The sequence below is a fragment of the Neolamprologus multifasciatus genome, chromosome 14 (genome assembly GCF_963576455.1).
Source record: "Neolamprologus multifasciatus chromosome 14, fNeoMul1.2, whole genome shotgun sequence".
Classification (NCBI taxonomy): Eukaryota; Metazoa; Chordata; class Actinopteri; order Cichliformes; family Cichlidae; genus Neolamprologus; species Neolamprologus multifasciatus.
In genome coordinates, this window is record NC_140452.1 from 28,935,789 (window position 1) to 28,956,818 (window position 21,030).

General features: G+C 41.5%; 2 protein-coding genes across 3 annotated transcripts in view; one reads left to right on the forward strand and one right to left on the reverse strand.

Annotated features, from left to right (window-relative positions):
- Positions 1 to 2,235, forward strand: part of hip1 (huntingtin interacting protein 1) — a 50,459-nt gene extending 48,224 nt beyond the window's left edge. For both annotated transcript variants that reach the window (XM_085131240.1, XM_085131242.1), the window contains exon 31: positions 69 to 2,235. In XM_085131240.1, the coding sequence (XP_084987366.1) occupies positions 69 to 79 (11 nt within the window). In that variant the 3' untranslated portion in view covers positions 80 to 2,235. The remainder of the gene's footprint in view (positions 1 to 68) is intronic.
- Positions 1,938 to 21,030, reverse strand: part of ypel2b (yippee-like 2b) — a 28,893-nt gene continuing 9,800 nt past the window's right edge. Inside the window, exon 5 of the mRNA XM_085131262.1 lies at positions 1,938 to 17,647. Coding sequence (XP_084987388.1) covers positions 17,558 to 17,647 — 90 coding nt within the window. The 3' untranslated portion in view covers positions 1,938 to 17,557. The remainder of the gene's footprint in view (positions 17,648 to 21,030) is intronic.

Below are 21,030 nucleotides of genomic sequence, written 5' to 3' on the forward strand. Positions count from 1 at the left end.
TTAAAAAAACCCCCAAAAAACGTAGCAACAAAAACACTTAAAATCTGTCTCCTCCTCGTCCTCCACAGGCACAGGCTGATCCCCGCCACCGGTGTCGTCACCCCACTCCTCCTCAACCCAGAAGACCGGCTTCTGTCTGCCTCTTTCTATTTATAGACACACTTTTCAGCCTTTCTTCTCCCTTGTTATTTTTTTTAATTATTATCTGTTTGTCTGTTATCCAAGCCAAATGAAAAGGTGCTTCTTTTCTAAACCCGCTTCTCCACCCATGTCCCGAAGCTTCCATAAAGGACAGCACCAAGGGCTCAGCAACAGCGGAGGATGGGTGGGGGTGTTAGTGGTATCGGAGGGACGAACACATGTACACGAGGAACGGTGTGAAAGACGACCCAGAGCCCGGCTTCACGGCGTTCCCCCCCCGCTCCTCCTCCTGGACTGTGTTGGGAAAACTCAGCGGCGAGGTCTCTTATTGTCGTTTCCCTCCTCGCTGCACAAGTTCTACTCGTCATCCCGGGACGCACCGCACAAAGGCCGAACTCTGAGGAGCAGGACGGAGGGGGGAGATGAGTCCACCCAGCCCACATTCGTGTCTCCGTAACATAAACGGCGTGCTCTCCCATTAAAAACAGATGTTTTTGTCCTGCGCGTGAAACCGCGGGAGCCCGAGACGCTTCTTTTTTTCTCACTGTGAGTTCTCACCTTATTGAGTCCGCGTCGCTGGACTTTCTGCCTTTCACCTCCTCACCATTGTAACGACCATGACTGTTAACTTAAACACCGACCCCTCACACAGACACACCCCTGATTTTTGGTCTTTATTTTAATAAGTGCTCAAATAGAACGGTCCATGTGCAGGAGGGTTGGGTTGCAAAGTAGCACACACACACACACACACGGTCCCTGTGAACTACCTCATGCTACATCATTGGAGGTAGCCGTGCATCAGGGGGAAGGTTTAGATGAGCAGGTTTGCTGAAAACACTAATAACATGGGTCTGATTTTTCAGATTTTCCTTCTTTTACTGGTTAAACTGGGGAACAGGGTAGCGAGAGGCAGTCCTCTTTATTATTATTATTGTTATTATCAAAAAATTTTTAATATAGAGCTCGTTCTGATGTCTTTTTCTCTTCATCAAAACACAAGTTTTGCTCCTCGGTTCAGTAAAGACAAAGACCCTCCTCAGACTTAAACGAGGACTCGAGGCCATTCCTGTTGCACAAACCTTTAGATTGGCCCGGTTTGATCACGTGACCCAGCCTCTCGCCACGCACAGAGGGGGAACCGACTGCCGTTATTTTCCCTGAATTCCTTCTCTGAGTGACAGAGGGATCACAGGGACTCGGACAAAAGCAAACTGCAGTGTTTTTTCAATAGCTTCCTAAAGACCAAGTAGCTGTGGACATAAACTACAAGCCTCCTGTTGTTGGAAATAATATTTTGCTTGCTTTTAAGGATTCGGTTTAACTTAAACGAAACGGTTAGTTTCCTTACTTCCTGCTGAACCCGACGAGCTGCCGTTTTGCTCTGGACTCTGAAACCTGAGACGAGCAGGCGTTTATTTTCAACCCTCAACACGTTACTTACCTTCTTTCTATTCGATGACCCGCGGTTGGTGGTGGTGGGGGTTTGTCTCTCTGTGTCTTAACGTACTTTAGTTTTGGACGCTCCGCTTCAGCTGCATATCTCTAAAAGGTTGTGACACTGGGTAATTTAACAGCTGCTGGTCGAATAGTATTTGCCAATAATAAGAAGTATTATCTGCAGTGCTATTGAGTCCAGGTCTTTTTGTACTAAATGATTTTTAGCTGTAGTCTGTCACTTCTTCCACATCTGGACAACACATCTGGTAGCTGACTTCAGTAGAAGAAGAAAACCTCCATAAAAGAAAGGAGCATTTTCTTTGTATGGATTTTTTTTTTCCAAGTGTCTTGAAAGACTCGATTGCACCTCGAGTGATATTTTGGGTTTTATTTTATTTTATTTTTTTTTTGCCCAAATTACCTTTTTATTAACCTCTCTCTCTCCCTCTTTGGCTCTCTCTCTGGTTCATGTCTGTTTAGTCCTACCAGCTCAGCCAGCCTTTCAAACTGCCTCACACTGTAGTCAGAGAGAAACAGATACTCACATAGCAACATTGAAATATGTCTTTGTATAATATACTAAAACTATGTTGGTGGGTTTGTTTTTATTTTTTCAGTTTTTAAAAATAAATATTTCAGCTCATTAATACAGACCATGGCATGACTGCGTCTCCTTCTTTCCCTCGTTGGATCTTAGTTCTGGGGAACAAACCAAAGCCTGTAAAGAGCACAGTTTTGAGAAATGTTAGTATTCTTGGAAGATGTCAATGTTGCACAACAGTCACTGATTGATAAATTACCTGAGTCATTGCTCTGTTAATCCTTTTACCTGATAACGTGGTGGTCGCTGGGCAGATTTTGAGGATTTCCAAGAAATAAGTGAATAGCTATGTGGAGATGACGTGCAGACAAGTGCAAACAATGGCATCCTTATGTGCATGAGAGCGCAGTGGTGGGAGGGTGCAGCGGGTGTAGGCTCAATAACCATCTTTTACAGAAGCAATAACCCCTTCATGTGCGTTGGATCAGATTTGAAATCCTAATGCAGCTAATTGATTTTTCTTTTTCAGGGGCAGGGGTTGGGGTGGACTGTTTTCCAGTAAAAGGATTGACTTGAGTATTTTTAAAGTGCTTTGTTGGCACTCACCTTTGCCTAGATTTTCTGGCCAATGAAAGACAAAAGAGGAAAAACTGCTAATGAATCAGCCTGAGCCACACCCTCCCCCACCGCACCGAGATATGGTTGGAGGCGCTGCGGGACTTGTGAGTAAATGAATCGGTGTAATCTAAAACCACTGTGCTGAGATTACATAAATCCCCAATCTGGGCTGCTCCAGGATCAAACGTGTCTCCTCATAAGAGCCTTAAATGCTCCTAACTGCAGTACAGCTGGTTGCCGCTGAGGAAGAAACAAAATACAAACAATACCACCTCACAGCAGCAGATCATCATTAACTCTGCTGGTAATGTCTGCGTTATAAACCCTGCTTGCATCTTTTAATCACAACACTATAGTTAAAGTCTGAGTATTTCAGAAGCTGCTGATCTGCTGGGATTTTCCCACACACCCATCTCTATTGTTTATAGAGACCTAAAGGTCTCCCTTTCCAACCAAATATCCAGTAAGCGGCAGTTCACTGTGTAAAAATATCCTTTTGGTGTCAGAGGAAGATTGTCAAACTGCTGATCAAGCTGATTGGAAGCCAACAGCAGCTTGAATAACAACCAAGGTATTCAGAGGAGCATTTCTGAACATGCAACATGTTTCATAAAGCAGATGAGCCACAGCAGCAGAAGACCACAATCCTGTCGGCTAAAGTGAGGACACTGAGGACACAATTCAGCTCACCATAACTGCACAACTGAAGATTGGAAAAACATTGTTCTGATCAGAATTTCTGCTGCAACATTTGGACGGTAGGGTCAGAGTTTGGTGTAAAGGACCTGAAAGCATGGATTGTGCCAACAGTTCAGGTTGGTGGTGTAATGGTGTCAGGATATTTTCTTTGCGCACTTGGGACTCCTTAGTACCAACTGAGCATCATTTAATCATCACACCCTATATGAGTACTGTTGCTGCTCATGTAAATTCCTTCATGGCCACAGTCCAACCAGCTTATGGCTGCTTCTTGCATAATAATGCACCATGTAACACTGGTCAGATGATGATGAGTGAGTTTACTGTACTCAAATAAACCTCCACAGTCACCAGATCTCAATCCAAGAGAGACACTTTTGGGATGTGATGGAACGGGAGAGTAACATGATGGATTTGCAGCAACTCTTTTATGCTATCATGTCAACATGACCCAAAACCTTGAGGACTGTTTCCAGCACCTCACTGAATTTTTTTGCCACAAGAATTAAGGCAAAAAACATCTCTATTACTACTAAAGTGTACCTAATAAAGTGTCTGCTGAGGGTGATTCAAACATTTCTTTAAATTTAAAGTGTACAGGTATGCTACAGAAATGCATCCCCTCTCTGTGACGGTCACAGCTGCAGTCAGGTGCAGACAGGCCACAGGTGTGCTCTGTTTACAGTCAGCAGGGACTGTAAACCTGCAGGCCCAAAACAGCAGTAACCCTTTTGTAGGTCAGTAAATCCTGTAAGCTGAGAGTGTTGAGCAGCAACAACAACAACAGCAACAGGCTGAGGATCTGTAGAGCGGCACACAGCTAATCATAGCGACACGTGACATCTGAAGATCAATCAAAACTACGGTGAATACAATCCGGGCAGAACAGCAGATCAAAGGGCAGTGCGCACAAAGACGTTCATCAGATGTGCAAAACATGTTTCTGAATATCTTAAAACGTGTCTATACAAAAAGAAGTGACCCTTCTGTCTGGTGCACGCTTCGGTCATCTCCACTTTGAGACAGAAACAACATGTCATGTACACGTGAAGCACATCTAATAAATGGATTTTCCAAAAGCCTTTAAACTGTGCTCTTAAAGGTTGTTCAACATTATTGTTGAAATGACAAATAGTCACTTTTTATTGATAGCATTAGTTGTTACCATGGCAAAAAAGCTTAGAGGACACCTTAGCCTAAATCCACTAATGTTAAAATGCATGCATAAAAATGTTATGCTGTCTCTACAGACAAAGAGATGTCATTAAAGCAGCTCTCTCTCTTTAAAGAGCCCTACATCAGTACATGTTGTTCCACTCCGCTCTCAGTGGCTCAGTGTGCAGCGGTGCTGAACTGTTTTGCTTTGTGCTGCTGTTGTGTCACATGGGTTATGTAGTGGGTGGTGCCTGTGAGAAAGACAGGCCTGAGCTATTTATAGCCTCTGCAGTCTCTTACAACAGGTCTCCTGGCAGCAGCAGCAGCAGCAGCAGCGCAGCCTCGGTCTGTCTGAGGATTCAGCAGGGACCAAGAAGCCCCACGTATGCAGCATTTTTTTAGATCAGTGTTTACACTGACAGGTTCAGCACGATGGTTCACACAGATGGAGATAAACTGAACTGTAGTAGGTTATACAAGAACAAAAGCATACAGCAGTGCAGGTTGTGCACAAAGCTTTGTGAAACTGGCAAGAAGAGTAACTAGTAAACAATAGTGGTTTCAGAGAAACTTCTTTTTTCCAAAGAGCTGCTGGTGACATATAATTGCATCCATCCTTTGCACATGAAACTAAAGTCACTGCTGTCCCCTGTGCACGTGGTGGTGATTCACATTTTCTTTTTTTGATTGTGTGTTTTCATGTGTTTGTTTTGCTAATGTGCTTCATTAATTTCTCATTTGAAGGCCTCATGCAGTGCAGACCTCTCTCTTAAAGCTGCATCACAGCTGGTCTTGTACAAATCTGTTTTTATTTTTGTGCACATTACACACAGTTAGGTTGATTGGTTTTTGGATAATTCTTTCTATGTTTTTTATAATTCAAGGGGTGGAACAAAAAACACTTTAACGGAATAAAATAACAAAATCGCAATAACTATTTAAGAATTACAGTCAATTTTCAGTCTCAACAGCAACTCATTGAGAGGCAGTTGCATGGCCATGTGAAGCCCATTATCTTGTATTTGTTATTTGCTTACTGGAGCTCTCAGTAAGCAAATCCAAAAAGATGGCAGTACAAACAAAGGAGGCCGTCATTAGGCTGAACAACCAAAATTAAACCCATCAGAGAGTAAAAACTTTAGGAGCTGCCAAATCAACAGTCTGGTTGAGCAGCTGAGCGATACCAAAAGACCTGAAAGACCACAGAAGACAACTAAAGTGGATGATCACAGAATTATTTCCATGGTTAAGAAGGAAATCCTTAAAATCTTACCAATCTAAAATCTCTCTGCTCAGATCCAGAAATATACTGCAGAACCGATTAGAAAAAGCTCTATAATACAAATAATAGAATGTTTTAAAACATGCTGCAAACCCAGTCAAAAGGGTTCTCAAAGCAGCTTTTGGAGTCAACATCAAGCGATGATAAGCTGGTCCTGATGTTTCTAAACAACAAACAGAAGAAATGGAAAATATGAGTTCATGTGCCTGTCAGGAGAAAACGGCAGCAGGGAGAATTTCATAGTTTGATCCAGGAGTTGAAGTTATATCATAGTTGCTTCTATAAGCAACTTTCAGGATGTGAGAGGAGGACTTTGAACTCTTGTTGGCAGAGTTAAGACCACATCTGAGGAGGCAGAAAAATTATTTCAGAGACCCAATTGACCCGGAGCGCAGTTGTGGTCTGATTGGTCAGCCTGAAAAAATAAATGCTACAAATTTATCCTGTAAAATTAGCCGGTCGGTGTGAACGGCTGCATTAAAAATAGATAAGTACAAAAGTATTTTTAATACATGATATATTTGCATGAATAATCAAAGTCTACAATCAAGAGACTCTTTCATAAACGTAAATACAGTTTACAACACGTGCAAATCAGTAGTTAGTTAATTAGTTCAAGAATAAGGCCAAATTAGGCTTTACCAGAAAACATATAGAAGAGTCTGCACAGTCCTGTAAAGGAAAATAAATAATCTTTAGATGAACTTGTACCAGAATGATGGGAAGAGAAAAGTTTGGTAAAAGAGAGAAACGACTTATGTTCTGAAACATACCACATCAGCTGTCAAACATAGCAGAGGAAGTGTTATGGTATGGGCCTGTGCTGCTCCCACTGGAAGCAGGTCACTAGTGTTTATAGATGTGACCGCTGATAGAAGCTGCAGGATGAACTGCAAAGTGTACAGGGCTACACGTTCTGCACAACTGATCAGACAGCATCTCATAGTGCAAATAATATGATGACTCAAAGAATACTGCAAAAGCAAATACATTATGTGGTTCGTGTGAATGGCTGCATCAAGAAGAGTCCAAAATATATTTTTCACACACAAAATATTTGCATGAATTTTACGCACCCGCTGTATAAAGGCCTTGATTCCCTAAACAGTTAATGCATATTTCATTTTTGTAAAACTGCTTGAATTAAAGTTAAAAGTCTGCACTTTCACAAACTTACTCATAGAACTAGAGTTACATTAGTAACAACTACTCTCCTACAAGTACTTTTGTGGAACCTTTTCTCTACATCCATTGTTCCCAGGAGGACAGATTTTACCAGGGAAACCACCCATTTAAATTGTAATTATGTTTTCAAGTTTTTACAACTACTCATTTTTGCTGCAGATCTACAACTCCTAGAACTCATATTCTCTAAAGTCAATGTAAAGTATGACATCCTCTATGTCCTTCTTTACCTAACACTTGTCATAACACTCATATCATTTCTGAGATTTAAATACAGGGAGAACATGATATTTTTTTCAATGGTAATAGAATAGAATAAAATAGAATAGAATTCAACTTTATTGTCATTGCACATGTCACAAGTACAAGGCAACGAAATGCAGTTTGCATCCATCCAGAAAGTGCTTTAGCAATAATATATATATATAGATATATTATTATTATTATTATTATACTATTATAGGTATAAGGGTACAAAATATGGGTCTATTATGGGTATGTTACAATATACACGGTATGAAGGAATATTATGAATATGCTATAACTTTAAGTATGTACAGGCTGTAGTGAGTGTACAGGCTATGAACAGAAGAAGGTTAAGTGCTCTTTTTTAATCTATATCTTAAGTCTTATATAGTAGTTTACTATGTGGAGGGGGGGTTCACACAGAGTTAGGTTTGAAGATGTTACTCGATTTACTTACCTTTGGATGCAGGCTGTCTTCAGTCTTTGTAATAAGCAGACTCATAAATCACACTTTCTATCTAAGAGTAAACAGCCACAGTCTATTATCATCTTCTAAACACAATTCTATCACATGATTTATTTCTGCGGTTGACAGAGTCAATGTTGCCTTTGTCAGCAGGCTCAGCTTTTCCCAGCAGCCTCCCTGACCCCTCAGAAGCTGTCACAACAAAATGAGAGCAACATGATCGCATAGCACCAGAGTCAGCCTGCTTTCTCCAAATCTGTAATTAAAATTCATGCTGTGGCAGAAAGGTTGCATTTTATTTTAGTTTTATGGGCTCTTTAAAATGCTATTTTGTACTCGATGGTTGCTACGTTGTGTGCTGGGACTTAGAGATGAGAGGTCAGAGAGTGCACTGAGCTTGATTTAGGCCTGTGCTGCTTCACACCGTAAACTTTGGCATTATTCACCTTCTTACACACTTCAGGCCACATCACAACAGCTGACTGTACGAGCTGTGGAGCAGTTTCCCTTTCACGTTTGCCTGACGATGTTTTCATGAAGAGAAGAGACGAGCAGGCCAGCAGACTCAGGCTGCTGACATGTTAGTAAGACAAGAAAACACTTCAAGTGACTCATTATTTTTGGCAGCAATTTCAGTGTGACCCACTAGGAGGATTATTTATAGCATGATGCTGTTTGTGTGGATTAGTCATTTAGCTGTTTAGCTCTGTAAGCAGCTGCGGTCATTCTGAAGATTGCAGTTCATTTTAAACAAATTTAAGGAATACACAGTGCCTCTTCCACCAAGCAAAAATACATTCACAGAAGAGCATTAAAAAGACAAAAACTTAACTTAATCTTCTCAAAGTAGCTCATTAAATTAGACACTGTTTTGGGCGGAGGTCATTTCAGTCCCCATTTCAGTTCACCAATTATATAAAATGAAACATTAAATCCAAATAAGTCTTGACCTACCCCTCACTTCTTTATATATTTGTTAGGAAAATAGAAAATATGTGCAGTGATTTATTGACATGTGCAAACAGACAGTGCATCAGTGATGTTGAGGCCAATCTATGTTTCAAAATGATCTAATGTGTGTTCTCTTATTCAGGCCACGCTGAAAAAACTAAATGCTGGATCAAAATCTGATGGTGCTTTTCTGCATTGTTAATTCCTTTAAGAGCTCCAGCACCACCGGGTGAAATGCAACCTCAAACCACAACAGAGGCTCCACTGTGTTTCACAGATGGCATTTACTGATGTACCTTTCTCCTGATCTCAACCAATTAATGACATTATAGTACCATATCACCCTATTAGAGCACTTCGCTCTCCCTCTGCAGGCCTACTTGTTGTTCCTAGAGTATTTAAAAGTAGAATGGGAGGGAGAGCCTTCAGTTTTCAGGCCCCTCTTCTGTGGAACCAGCTTCCAGTTTGGATTCGGGAGGCAGACACTATCTCTACTTTCAAGATTAGGCTTAAAACTTTCCTTTTTGCTAAAGCATATAGTTAGGGCTGGACCAGGTGACCCTGAATCCTCCCTTAGTTATGCTGCAATAGATGTAGGCTGCCGGGGATTCCCATGATGCACTGAGTTTTTCCTTTCCAGTCACCTTTCTCACTCACTATGTATTAACAGACCTCTCTGCATTGAATCATACTTGTTATTAATCTCTGTCTCTCTTCCACAGCATGTCTTTATCCTGTTGTAATTCTCTCTCCCCAACCGGTCGCAGCAGATGGCCGCCCCTCCCTGAGCCTGGTTCTGCCGGAGGTTTCTTCCTGTTAAAAGGGAGTTTTTCCTTCCCACTATCGCCAAAGTGCTTGCTCATAGGGGCTCATATGATTGTTGGGTTTTTCTCTGTATGTATTATTGTAGTGCCTATCTTACAATATAAAGCGCCTCAAGGCGACTGTTGTTGTGATTTGGTGCTGTATAAATAAAACTGAATTGAATTGAACAAAAGATTTCAAATTTGGATTCATCAGTTCATCAGACCAGCTGCCACTGATTTTCTGTCCAGTTCTTATGTAGTTCGGCCCACATCAGCCTTCTCTGTCTGATTCTCCTTCCTTAAGAATGGCCTGTTAGCACACTTCCTCAGATTGTTTAAGGATACACTGCACACTATGCTGAGATATGCTGTATGTTTTCAGCTTTGGAAATTACCTTCTTGGTGCAAAAATAAAATTGTATACCTGTCAAACTGTGGTATCTTTGCCATTTTTCATAGATTCAGGTAAAGAAATGGGAGCAAATGATGATGAAGCTGCTAGCAACACAGTGGAGTTAACCTTGTTTATGGCTGAATGTTTCATCGGTCAGTGTTAAGTGGCTTAACAAGAACGTTTTTGAAAGACCTTCAGAAAACCTGGAGAAAAAAACATGTGTGTGATCCAGGATCACAGAAGGATATCACCTGTGTTTAACTGCTGCAAAACAAGTGAGTGAGTGAGATCATCAAATAACTCATGATTAGAAGAAGACTGTTATGTGTTGTCGGCGCCCCACTTTATCCAGACTTTAATCCATAAAGATTGCCCAGGTTTTACATTACCTCAGTGAAGAGCAGTGAAAGTTGTGGAAGATTTCTGAGACGAACTGCTCTTGTGTTGGAAAACTGTCTCAATGTTTTTGCTGTTTGCAGACCAAGACTGTCAGGTCCCTTAACAGCAAATGTCATCACTCAGACCAGCCTCACTCAAGGCCTTTTCATTGTTTTGTGCTCGCCTCGCTTGTTCCTCTCCAGCCTTGGCCTGTGTGTCCGATACAGATATGAGTGGGGAAGGAAAAAACCTTCCTTGCTCTGTTGGGGCCTGCGGGTACTTCTACCCAAGCAAACAAGCAAGTAGGCGGCACTTTGCTTCCCTTGGGGGGGGGGGGGGGGGGGGGGGGGGGGGCAGCAATTTCCTCCAAAAAGAAGGAAAAACCACAGAAGGTGCTTTTAGATGCTGGTGCAAACAATCTGCTGTCGACACTTCATGTCTTCCTATTGATTACCAGCACCACAGAGCATTTTACACATGAGACAGCATCATTTTATTTAGGGCAAGTGAACAAAAAGTTACACAGCACTGCACTTGTGAAGCTGTGGGTTGTTGAGTTTCATGCTACCACAGTTGGAGGAGAAGGATTAATCATTTGTGTTGTCTGTGTGCCACAGCTGGAAAAGTAAATTAAAGCAATTAATCAGGGACAGGGGCATCATAACATGGCTTGGAGCTGCCATTTGTATTGTGTGTTCTCCCTCGGCTACACTTAAATATCACAGCGGTGTGCGTGTGTGTGTGTTTGTTTGGGTGGGTTTGCTTATCTGTGCATGATGGATGATTTTCTGGGAGCCATTAGAGACTCGAGAGCATGGCAGCAAACTTGTGCCATAAAAAAACCCAAAAAACTTTTGCTTAAAGGAAAAATTTGTGGAAATAAGAGTGCGTTCAGAAAGTCAGTAAGACTTTAATGTCTCTTCAGTAAATGTGAACCTGCAGCTTAGCGTGTTTTAGGGCTTCTAAACCTCAACGATTAACACCTTGCATTGCTTTTTTAAATCCATGAAACCAAAGGATGAAAATAATAATTATTTATAATAAATAGGGATATTGCCCTTTCCTCAGCTCCATTTTGTTTCCTGGGATTTGCTCTGTTACTTTCATGGATTGGGGCCATGGCTGCAGTCATCTGGAAATTGCACTGGTCTGTCAAGGTAAATAGAGTCTTGAGTGTAAAAGTAAAGCTTTTGTTTTACTGGTTGATCGACATCCTTACCCTCACCTGTGGTCACGAGCTCTGGGTAGTAACTGAAAGAACAAGATCATAGATACAAGCGGCAAAACTTAGCTTTTGCCTGGGGTTGCTGGGCTCCTGTTTGAAGACAGGTTGAGAAGTTCAGTCATTGAAGAGAGGCTCAGAGTAGAGCTGCTACTCCTCTATATTGACAAGAATGCCTCCTGGGCACCTCCTGGGTGAGGTGTTCTGGGCACGTCCTACCCGGAGGAGGCCCTAGGTTAGGTCCAGATGCATCGGACAGACTATATCTCTCAGCTGGCCTGGGAATGTCTTAGTGCCTTAGTGGAGGTGGTGACTTGGGAGACGGAGGTCTGGACTTCTCAACTTAAATCACTGCCCCTACAACCTGGTCCTAAGCAGAAATTAATGGATGGATGCACTTTCACCTTAATATTGAGTTCAGTGTTTGGTGTATGTGGTTTTGTACTTCAGTAATCCTTGTGGGAATCTATTTAAAGATTAACCAGTACACAGTATATATGCAGACACAGCTGTGTAAGTCTACTGGACCACAGGTACCATAAAAACAAAAGGACCACTGTGATGTCAGGATGAGAGTCTTCATTTGCCCTCCTCATAAAGTAGAGTGTGTGGGTGGTTGTTTGCAGCCTGGCAGATTACATCTACTGTTACATATTCCGGCATCTATTGTTTCAGAAGCCTCCCTGGCAGGATATTAGATCGTGGGATAATAAAGAAAATACCAACACACAGATATAATGTACATTTGTAAGTTTCCAGCAGTTTAAAATACCATAAACGTCTTTGTACCCAACATGACCCAGATGCGATCTCTCTGCCGTCACAACATATGTGAACATCTGTAAAATCTAGGCCACATGGGGTTACAAATCCCATTTTTTTCTGTGTGCGTGTGTGTGTATGTGGGAGTCACATCATATGCTGTGTCCTGCTTTGCCCATTTTTCACATCCGATGTGCTCGTTGCACACGTATAGTCATCCAGACAGTCAGCCGCTGCCCTACTTTTGCATAGACATGAACACTGAGAGGCAGCCAGGTCAGTTTGAGAGACAGAAGAGGGGTGGGCACGGCAGACCCAGACAGTGCATGACACCAACTCCTCCACTGCTCCGGTTTAGGAAAGAGAGATGGAGTGAGACGGGGTTGCTAGGAGACCTGGCCCAATGCAAACACAGCACCATCTGCTGCAGTGAGATTTGGAGTGGGTTAGCCAAGTCAGGAGGTTCACTGGAAACGAGGCTACAGGGAGCAAGAGGGAGCGGGAAAGCGGGAGGAGAGCACGGGATCCAGGCTGATAATGGGAAGTGGAAAGGGAGAAAAGGAATGCGGGATATGAGTGGAGCGGACAACACGGAGAAAGTACTATAAACACGATGAGGAGCTCGATTATTGCATGACTAACAGGTGTGACTCTTATACCAGCCCCTATAGTCGTCCTCCTGCGCCTACACACAAACACACACACTTTCAAACGTAATCTCACAGAAAACATCAGGCGAACCATCAGCACGTATTTTCTGTATCAGAGTGATAAACACTCATGAAGGCGATGCCAAGCTGCTGTTTCGTTTTCTCGGCTCTCCAGTAGTAACAGATGATGCACTTGTTACCATGGGAACCATAAAATGTCATCACCAGCAGATATCACCGTTCAGTCGCAGCGGGCTCCGCGCCCACGTCCTCCGTCGAGTCACACAAACACACGCCTGATAATGAGTAATTTTTCTCACCGTTACCAACATTGGAGCCACGTTTTAATTACACAAGAACAGTATCAGTGGGAAGAAACTACACAACAGTCATTACAGTCCTGTAACTCTATGGTACAGTGTTTGCCTCTAGGTGATTGGGGTCTTTTATGCCCACACAATAAATCCTCATTTATAATGCAAAGCTTTAAAAAAAGGACACAGACCCTCTGTTTCTGTCACATGGCTCTATGGACACTGAAACAACTATCCACAAATGTATCTTTCTGTCACGTCACATGCAGATGAAGAAATTCACATTGTAAAGCTTTTAATCAACGTGTTTTCTAATAGAAAATGATCACAACTCAAATTTTTGTCCCTTTATTTTGGTACTGTCTGTGGTTTTCAAACTGCACTTAGAATAACAGTCACACTTTTCTTTTATCTCTATTCAAATTAGGTTGATACTGTAACATGTAATGTGATTAAGTTCAGACTGTGCGCTTCATGTTTTATCTGCACAGAACATTTGCTTATATAATGCCAACACCAGGAAACTGGAAACAAATATTTCAATGTAAAACAGAGGAACAAACACTGAAATAGGAATAATCTTGTTTCAGGGTTGGGGTTAGGATAGATTTGTTTAAGAGATTATCTGCCATACACTTACTGGCCACTTTGTTAGCAAAATGTAGCATCACTGTTGGTGTTGTCGGGCTGTTCCGAGTTCCGAGTATTTCACGCAGTGAAATGTGACCTGATACGCTCCTCGACTCAAACTTTATATACAGTGAATGAGTATATACAAAGAGGACATTACGTGCAGCAAGTGGGTGAGTTATATACATTATATAAATAAAGATAAAAGATGGTAGGGTCAGAATATAGTATGTCATATTAGAATATTGCTGACCATATCATCCCTTTATAACCACAGTGTACCCATCTTCTGATGGCTGCTTCACACCTCGTCATAAAGCTCAAATCATCTCAAACTGGTTACTTGAACATGACTGTACAGCTCTGTATCAGATTTTCTTAGACTTTTATTAAGTAACTATCTACTTTATTTATATTAATTGCATTTTATTAACTTTAGGCAACCAAAATAATAAATGAAGTTCATTTCACACACCAAAAAGGTTTTAAGATATATTTTTTTTAAATCAATATTTTCACTTATTTATTAACTGAGTCAATTGTCCACTTGGTCAAAACTGCCTGAATCCAAATTTTAAAAATGTGCATGCTCACACAATATTACTTCACCTAATATAGCACAGTGTGCAATGACTGGAAAGCAATATGAAAAGCAGGCAAAACCTGCACTCCTGCTAGCTAAGCTAGTTGCAGAGATACCGCTAACTTATTTGTTCACCATTTCTTCTCATTTTCTAGAATTTAAAAAAGTAACAAATTGCAATTTAATGATTCAACAGCTTAAATATTAGTGTGTAATGCCACATATTTAAAACACAAGCTAAATGTTTGATATAGAGATAACCTGCAGCTAAAACCCAGACCTTAAAATGCTAACTTGCTTTAGCGCTATGAGGCGATCTTTGCAGACTCTTGACTCCAGTGGTATTTGCCAGATTTCCTGCTATTCCCTTTTCTTCAAATCATGTTTCTTACTTATATATTTGGTATATGTTTTAGGTAAGATATTTTAAAACAGTCAAACCTAATAATTACCAAATTAAATGATTATCAAATTATTATAGCCAAATCTACAATCTTGCTTTTACAAACGCAATTCCAGAGGACTGGAACAATGTGTATGATGTCAATGAAAACAAAATGCAATGATTTGCAAATCTCAGTCTATTCCAAATAAAGCAAACATCAAATGTTTTAACTGAAAAAGTGTATTTTTTAAAAAACCATTAACACACCTTGAATTTGATGGCAGCAGGATGCATTTTATTAGATGAAGATCCAATGATATATAGTCAACATCAGCATCCTCCTTTAAAAAAGACATTAAAATTGAAACATTTTCAGTAAAAAAAGTAGTATCGTACAGCCAATGTGGGGTACCAGAGAGAAAGCATGACATGACCTAAATCATATTCATTCATCATCGTAAGGATCATAGATAAAACACAATACATTAACACTGTTTACAATCTGTAACACAGAGGTTGACATGAATGATGAATACAGTAAATAGAATATATTCATATATTAAGATCTGTTTACAAAATCAAAGTAATGCATGTATGTATATTATATATCACAGAGAAAGGCTATCCACAACCTTGGCTTTCAGCTATATGCACACCCCTTGTTATGCAACACTTTGCCCAAGCAAAATGAAATCTTTTGTTTGGTCAATTTATTGTTAATGGGTGGGTTCTTTGGTAGTGCTGCAGCCTCGGACTGAGCGGTGAGAGTTACCGACGAGAGTTAACCGTTAAGGTTTGGTTGTAACTGAAAAGGACTCTTCACCTACGGGGAAACTTCTAGAGCAATGTTCGCAGGAAACTGTGTCTGTGACAAAACAGAGGAACTCATTTTTACTTTTCTAAACCAGGATCACATTTAATCTGCGATACATCTCACAGCTCAAACGGACTGAGATGAAGCTGACTAGGTGTCAAGTTACAGCACAAGGTTTCATTGGAACTTTAATATGCACAAAATGCTGTTTTTCACCAAAAAAACAAACATGTGGATCTCTAGCACAAAACTAGTCAGAAAACTTTATACCGTGCATGCATTAACAGTGCATTTGCATGGGATGGAGGCAGCTGTAATGGATTCTCTCATTTGAAAACAATACATTTCCATCGGAGAATAACACACCCAGCTTGTTTTGTAGGATCCTGGCCTTAGCAAAGAAAAGTTAGCATCAATGAACCTGAGCAACGCTTTCCAGTAAGGTTACCTCGCACTGTGATTAATCCAAGACCCTTAGTGGATGAGGAGTATTTAGTAAGCTAGGTAGATCATGTGTCGGTGCATTCAGGAAAAAAAGTGAATCTCATACGTTGCTTCATAATGTTACCCATTAGTTTCTCCTTTTTTAAACAAGGGACAGTTAGTTAACGATCAGGGTAACAGCAGTTAAACAGCAGTCATCCCAGACTGAAAGAGAGCCTTTGAGCGATGACTGAAAATCTGCAGTCATGTATAACTCGGTTAAAAGTATATTTTCATGTTCTCTTGATACATGAAACCAGTTGCTCTCTAACCACTGGCTGGTTGGCACCTATAAATGTGTTTGCATCTGACTGATCGCCTCATCACCTTTGCTCTTCCTCTAAGCAGCAGAAAGATGCTCACAGTGTTTGCAAACCTTTTAGGAACTCTGGCCAAAGGTGCTGACCTGAGACATGCCTACGTTTTGTAATTCAGTCTGGTCCTGTAACAAAGGTGGTCTCAGCGATGGGTCCGCAGACACCAGACGAGCTCGGGGGAACGATCAGCAGATCGCTTTACACGACTTTGGTGTATTGAAGGATGAATAAAACCCGGGAGAGCTGCTTTGCTGCTGTGAGGGAAAATTCCTATGAGGTTTTGGAACAAGCTGGTGGCTGTCCATCTCTATCTCTCTTCCACATTCGGCTCACCCTGATCATCCTGAGCTGCATCACTGGCATGACATGAAGTGGATCCCAGCCAGAAACCATCAGAGCCTCAACAAAAATGGATCAGGACCCTTCCCTCTCGCACTATTTGGAGTGAGAGGCCCAGTGGGTAGCAATCTCTACCCCCTCATCCCCAACTCAGCGCCCCATGTGCTAGGGCCTCCGTGCCAAGCCTCAGCGCCAGGCCTCATCAATGGCCCAGCTGGCATGGCCCCGTTCAGCTGGATTTGCTATAATCATATTAGGTCATCTCTTTTACGTCGGGGACGGAGTGGACATTCGTCAGCTCCTCATTCAACCGGTCTCGTTCTGGCTAAATTTCCCGTTAACAAATGGTTTTAAAGTTATTATTAGACAAGGTACAATACTTCACACAGTGGAGACGTCTCCTAGCAGGTATAGAGGGAGTGCGGCTGTCTTTTTTAAAGGCTCAGAAAAACAAATTAGACATCTTGCCTCGTATACTGTTGCTGGCCAGTCACCTAGTCCTGCTAGCTGCGTACAAGCCTGCCTAGTCCGTCTCTCTGTCAAACTGGGATGTCTGGGACTTTGACGCGTGTGTTTTTGTGTGTGTACATCGCGAGGTGTGATAGGGAGGGATGGGTAGTAAGTTACAAAGGTTAATGGTAAATCAGCCAAACCAAAGTCACACACTCACCCACCACACACGACCCCGCTCCCACCCTCTACCCAGTCCCTCCCCTCCTCCTCCTCTGCTGCGGTTGTCACCCGGCTGCTCGCCCCTCAGTCCCAGCCGTTGTCCTTGATCATGTGGGCCAGCTCGATGATGAATTTGCCCTCTTTATACTTTTGACTGCTCTCAAAAGCATGTTCCTGGAGGGAGTGGCAGAGGACAAGAGACGAGAGGCTGCGTTTATTTCAAATGTAACAGCATGTATATGGAGAGTAGGCTAATGCAGTCTTTTCAGCTCTGTGCAAAAATCCTGGCCTGTCTCTGCTCCTGGCTCCGGGGAAGCTGGTTATATAACAATCAGTCACTAACACTGCAGAGGAGCCTGCAGATCCAAAACCCTGACCAGACTGCACTGTCATACCTTACATTGGCAGGACTGAGTTCCTAAGCAGTAGAGAGACCAAATGAACACAGGCTGCAGCCAATGCAGGGCAAACTCTGCAAGCTAAAGCTTGCTTTTCCTCGCTTGGGTGTGTGATCCAAAATTCCTCAGGAAAATATGAATGGATTTAGAAAAAGTCTTAGCTACATAGATTATTAGTGGCTTGCAGTGTTGGTAAGCTAAGTAAACACACAAACATGTATGTAACTGTGCAGCTCATTCTTCCTCTGCCATTATCCAGTTCACTGACTCTGTGCTGACTGATCCTTTTATCATTCAAAAAGGAAGTCTGCATGCTTGGGCTAGCTTACTGAAATGCTGGGAACTCGGCCAAAAAGAGTCCAGAAATGGCAAAAAGATTTAAGCCAGATAAATGCTTAAGGTCCCAGCCAATGGCTATTGTGGTACAGTGGGTTATCTACCACTGTCCAGTCCGCATGCCAAAGTAGCCTTGGGCAACATACTGAATAGAAATGCTGCATGAATGTGTGACTGAGAGATTGAATGGGTCAATGACATTTGTAGTAGAAAGACTGTTTGAGTGCTCTCCAGAGTAGAAAGGCAGTATGTAAGCCTAAATTTTCAAACTGGCAATGGCCAATTGGGGAAGTTGGGGAAAAATTAGCATTCCCTGACTGGTTACATGAGGTTGATGTCTGTTGCTATGGAAACATTTGCTAGATTGGTCACTAGTCTAGCTAATGAGTGATCAGCCACTCCCTTGACAAGTGGTTGAGGGAGGCTTGGATGGACACTGCAAACACTCTCCAAGTGACAGTGAAACTGTGAATGAGAACGTCCATCTTCAACTGGCAAAGAAGCTGAACGTTCTGAGGCCATTGCAAACATGTTGACGTCACTGAAGGCATGTCTCAATCAGCCATTGATGAAATCCTTTTAGCACAGCTCTTATTTTGAAAAGTATGGAAAGCTGTTTTTATCCATCTGATGTTCCAAAGAAAGAGTTGATTATTTTTAAACGTGTCACAAAACAGTAATATTCTGCTTTCTGTGCAGGTCATTCACTCACTGTGAGACCCTCTGAGGTGTGTCACGGTGTAGGCCGATACAAATGTTCTTTTACGATCGCCTGTACCTTGTTTTGTCTTTGGCTATTTTGGTTCGGACCTGCAGAGGCATGCTATCAGATTTCTCGGTGTAGAAGTGCAGTAGGTCAAGCCTCTCAATAGATCTTTGAACACTGCAGAAAATCTACACTGCTGCCGGCAAAGGATATTAATGGAAGCTCTCCATTAAGCCCCATCTAGTGCCTGCACGCTTTTGCATACATGTGACCTCTGTTTTCTCTGCCTTGTGAGGTCCTGACAGGAATAGAAACTACTGAGAGATGGAGCTACTTCTGTAGCTGGTATACCAGGTGTTTAACATGTGCCATAAGGAGGGTACTTTTTTAGGCGGAGAGGTTAAAGAATAAGGTCTAAGGTTATAGAGGTAGTCGTAAATGTTGAAGTTAGAGGTTAAGCAAAGAGTTCTGGTCAATGGACCTTTCTCAGAAAAAGGATACTGCATGCACATGTTTGGTTGAACTCTTCAGGGATGTAGCCACGTGCCCTATAATGTAAACTCTCACTTCCAGGGTTCACCACGGACAAATGCACATGCTCTGTTGATATATGAAGACTGCTAACATGTGGATCCTGTTTAGGTTCTCACTGACATGTGACCTAAAAAACTGCCTGTCCTAAAAACATACCGCACATGTATTTTGACATACAATATCACTGCTTTACAGACGCTTCAACTCTACATGTGTTTTAAACTCAAAAACGGTTCCAATCAAATCTGAGTCTATTTTAAACTAGATAAAAGATTCCTAAAGAAACTACTTTTCCATGTAAAGCTTCTGTTTGATTAACAAAGGGAAAAAGTCTTCTGTTGAACCATCAACAACTCAGACTTTTATTAAAGTCCTATACTCCGAACCTTCAAGGGGGCAATGCTTTTGCTTTAACTTCTTTTTATGACGTGAACATTAACTGCACAGTGTAGTGGTTACAGAATAATGACATCTTCAGTGTTTAGGCTTGTTGCCTCCAATTCTTGATGTCATTATGTAAGACCGTTAGCCACTGAGGAAAATAAAGGCTCGATTGTGCAACCAAAACAAAAAGAAGAGAACTTTGTGTTTGTGTTTCCTAGCAGAGCTATTGGTAGACTTTCCAGGTAGCTGGATGCTGGAACAGCCGGAGTAAATGTGGAAACTCTATTGAGGATAAGAAGGAAAAAAAACTCTGGAAAGTTCAAAAGTGACGTTTAGCTGTTTTGTTTTTTTGGTACCCTAGTCACATTTATTTAAAGATACAGTAAGTTAAGTTTTTGAGCTTATTTAATAGATTTAAAAAAAATTTGGAATAATAACTATAAATCAATCGGTGAGTAAATAAAGAAACTGATGCATTCACATAAAGACACGGAAATAATCCAATAAAAGCACTCAGAAGTGCATGCTGGACTGTATAACCATTGTTGTACCACCATCTTGAATACATGTGTCTACAGTGGCCTAATCCTGTTTTATGTATGTGGCTTTTAATTTATAGATCACAAATAGCTCCTTCAAACTATTTATGTCCATTTCACATTTGTATTTGCACGCTTTCATCATCTCTTTCTCATTATTTTTTCTCCTCCCTCATTTCCACATCATCCTCATCTCGTGAACTGAAGTCAGGGTTTTAATACACGAAAGTCTGCATTAAGATGCTTACTTATTCCCAACATTGACACAATTACTTATGTCAGGAGATTAGACATTCAAACCTCCCATCTCCGGACAGCTGACAATGAGCCAAGCTAGCTAAACAACAACAGCTGGTCATAATCTAACATTATCCCAGCTCATGTTAAGCTCAGATGCCCTAAAAATGACACCTGAACTCAGGTAAAGTTTGATTACATTCTTTAAATAGAGTTTATTAAAGTCAAACAATATTAGCTCCTCTGCAAAGAAAGTTTCACTAATGTTGGCTAACAGCAGTTAAGAGAAGCTAATAGGGGCTAACAGAGGCTAACATGAGCTAAAGATGGCAAAAACAGCCTTACAGACAGAAAGGTTCAGGATATCAGCCAATAACTCAACTCAGTATCACTGTCGTTGGTCAGAAGTTGTCAAAGTTTTAC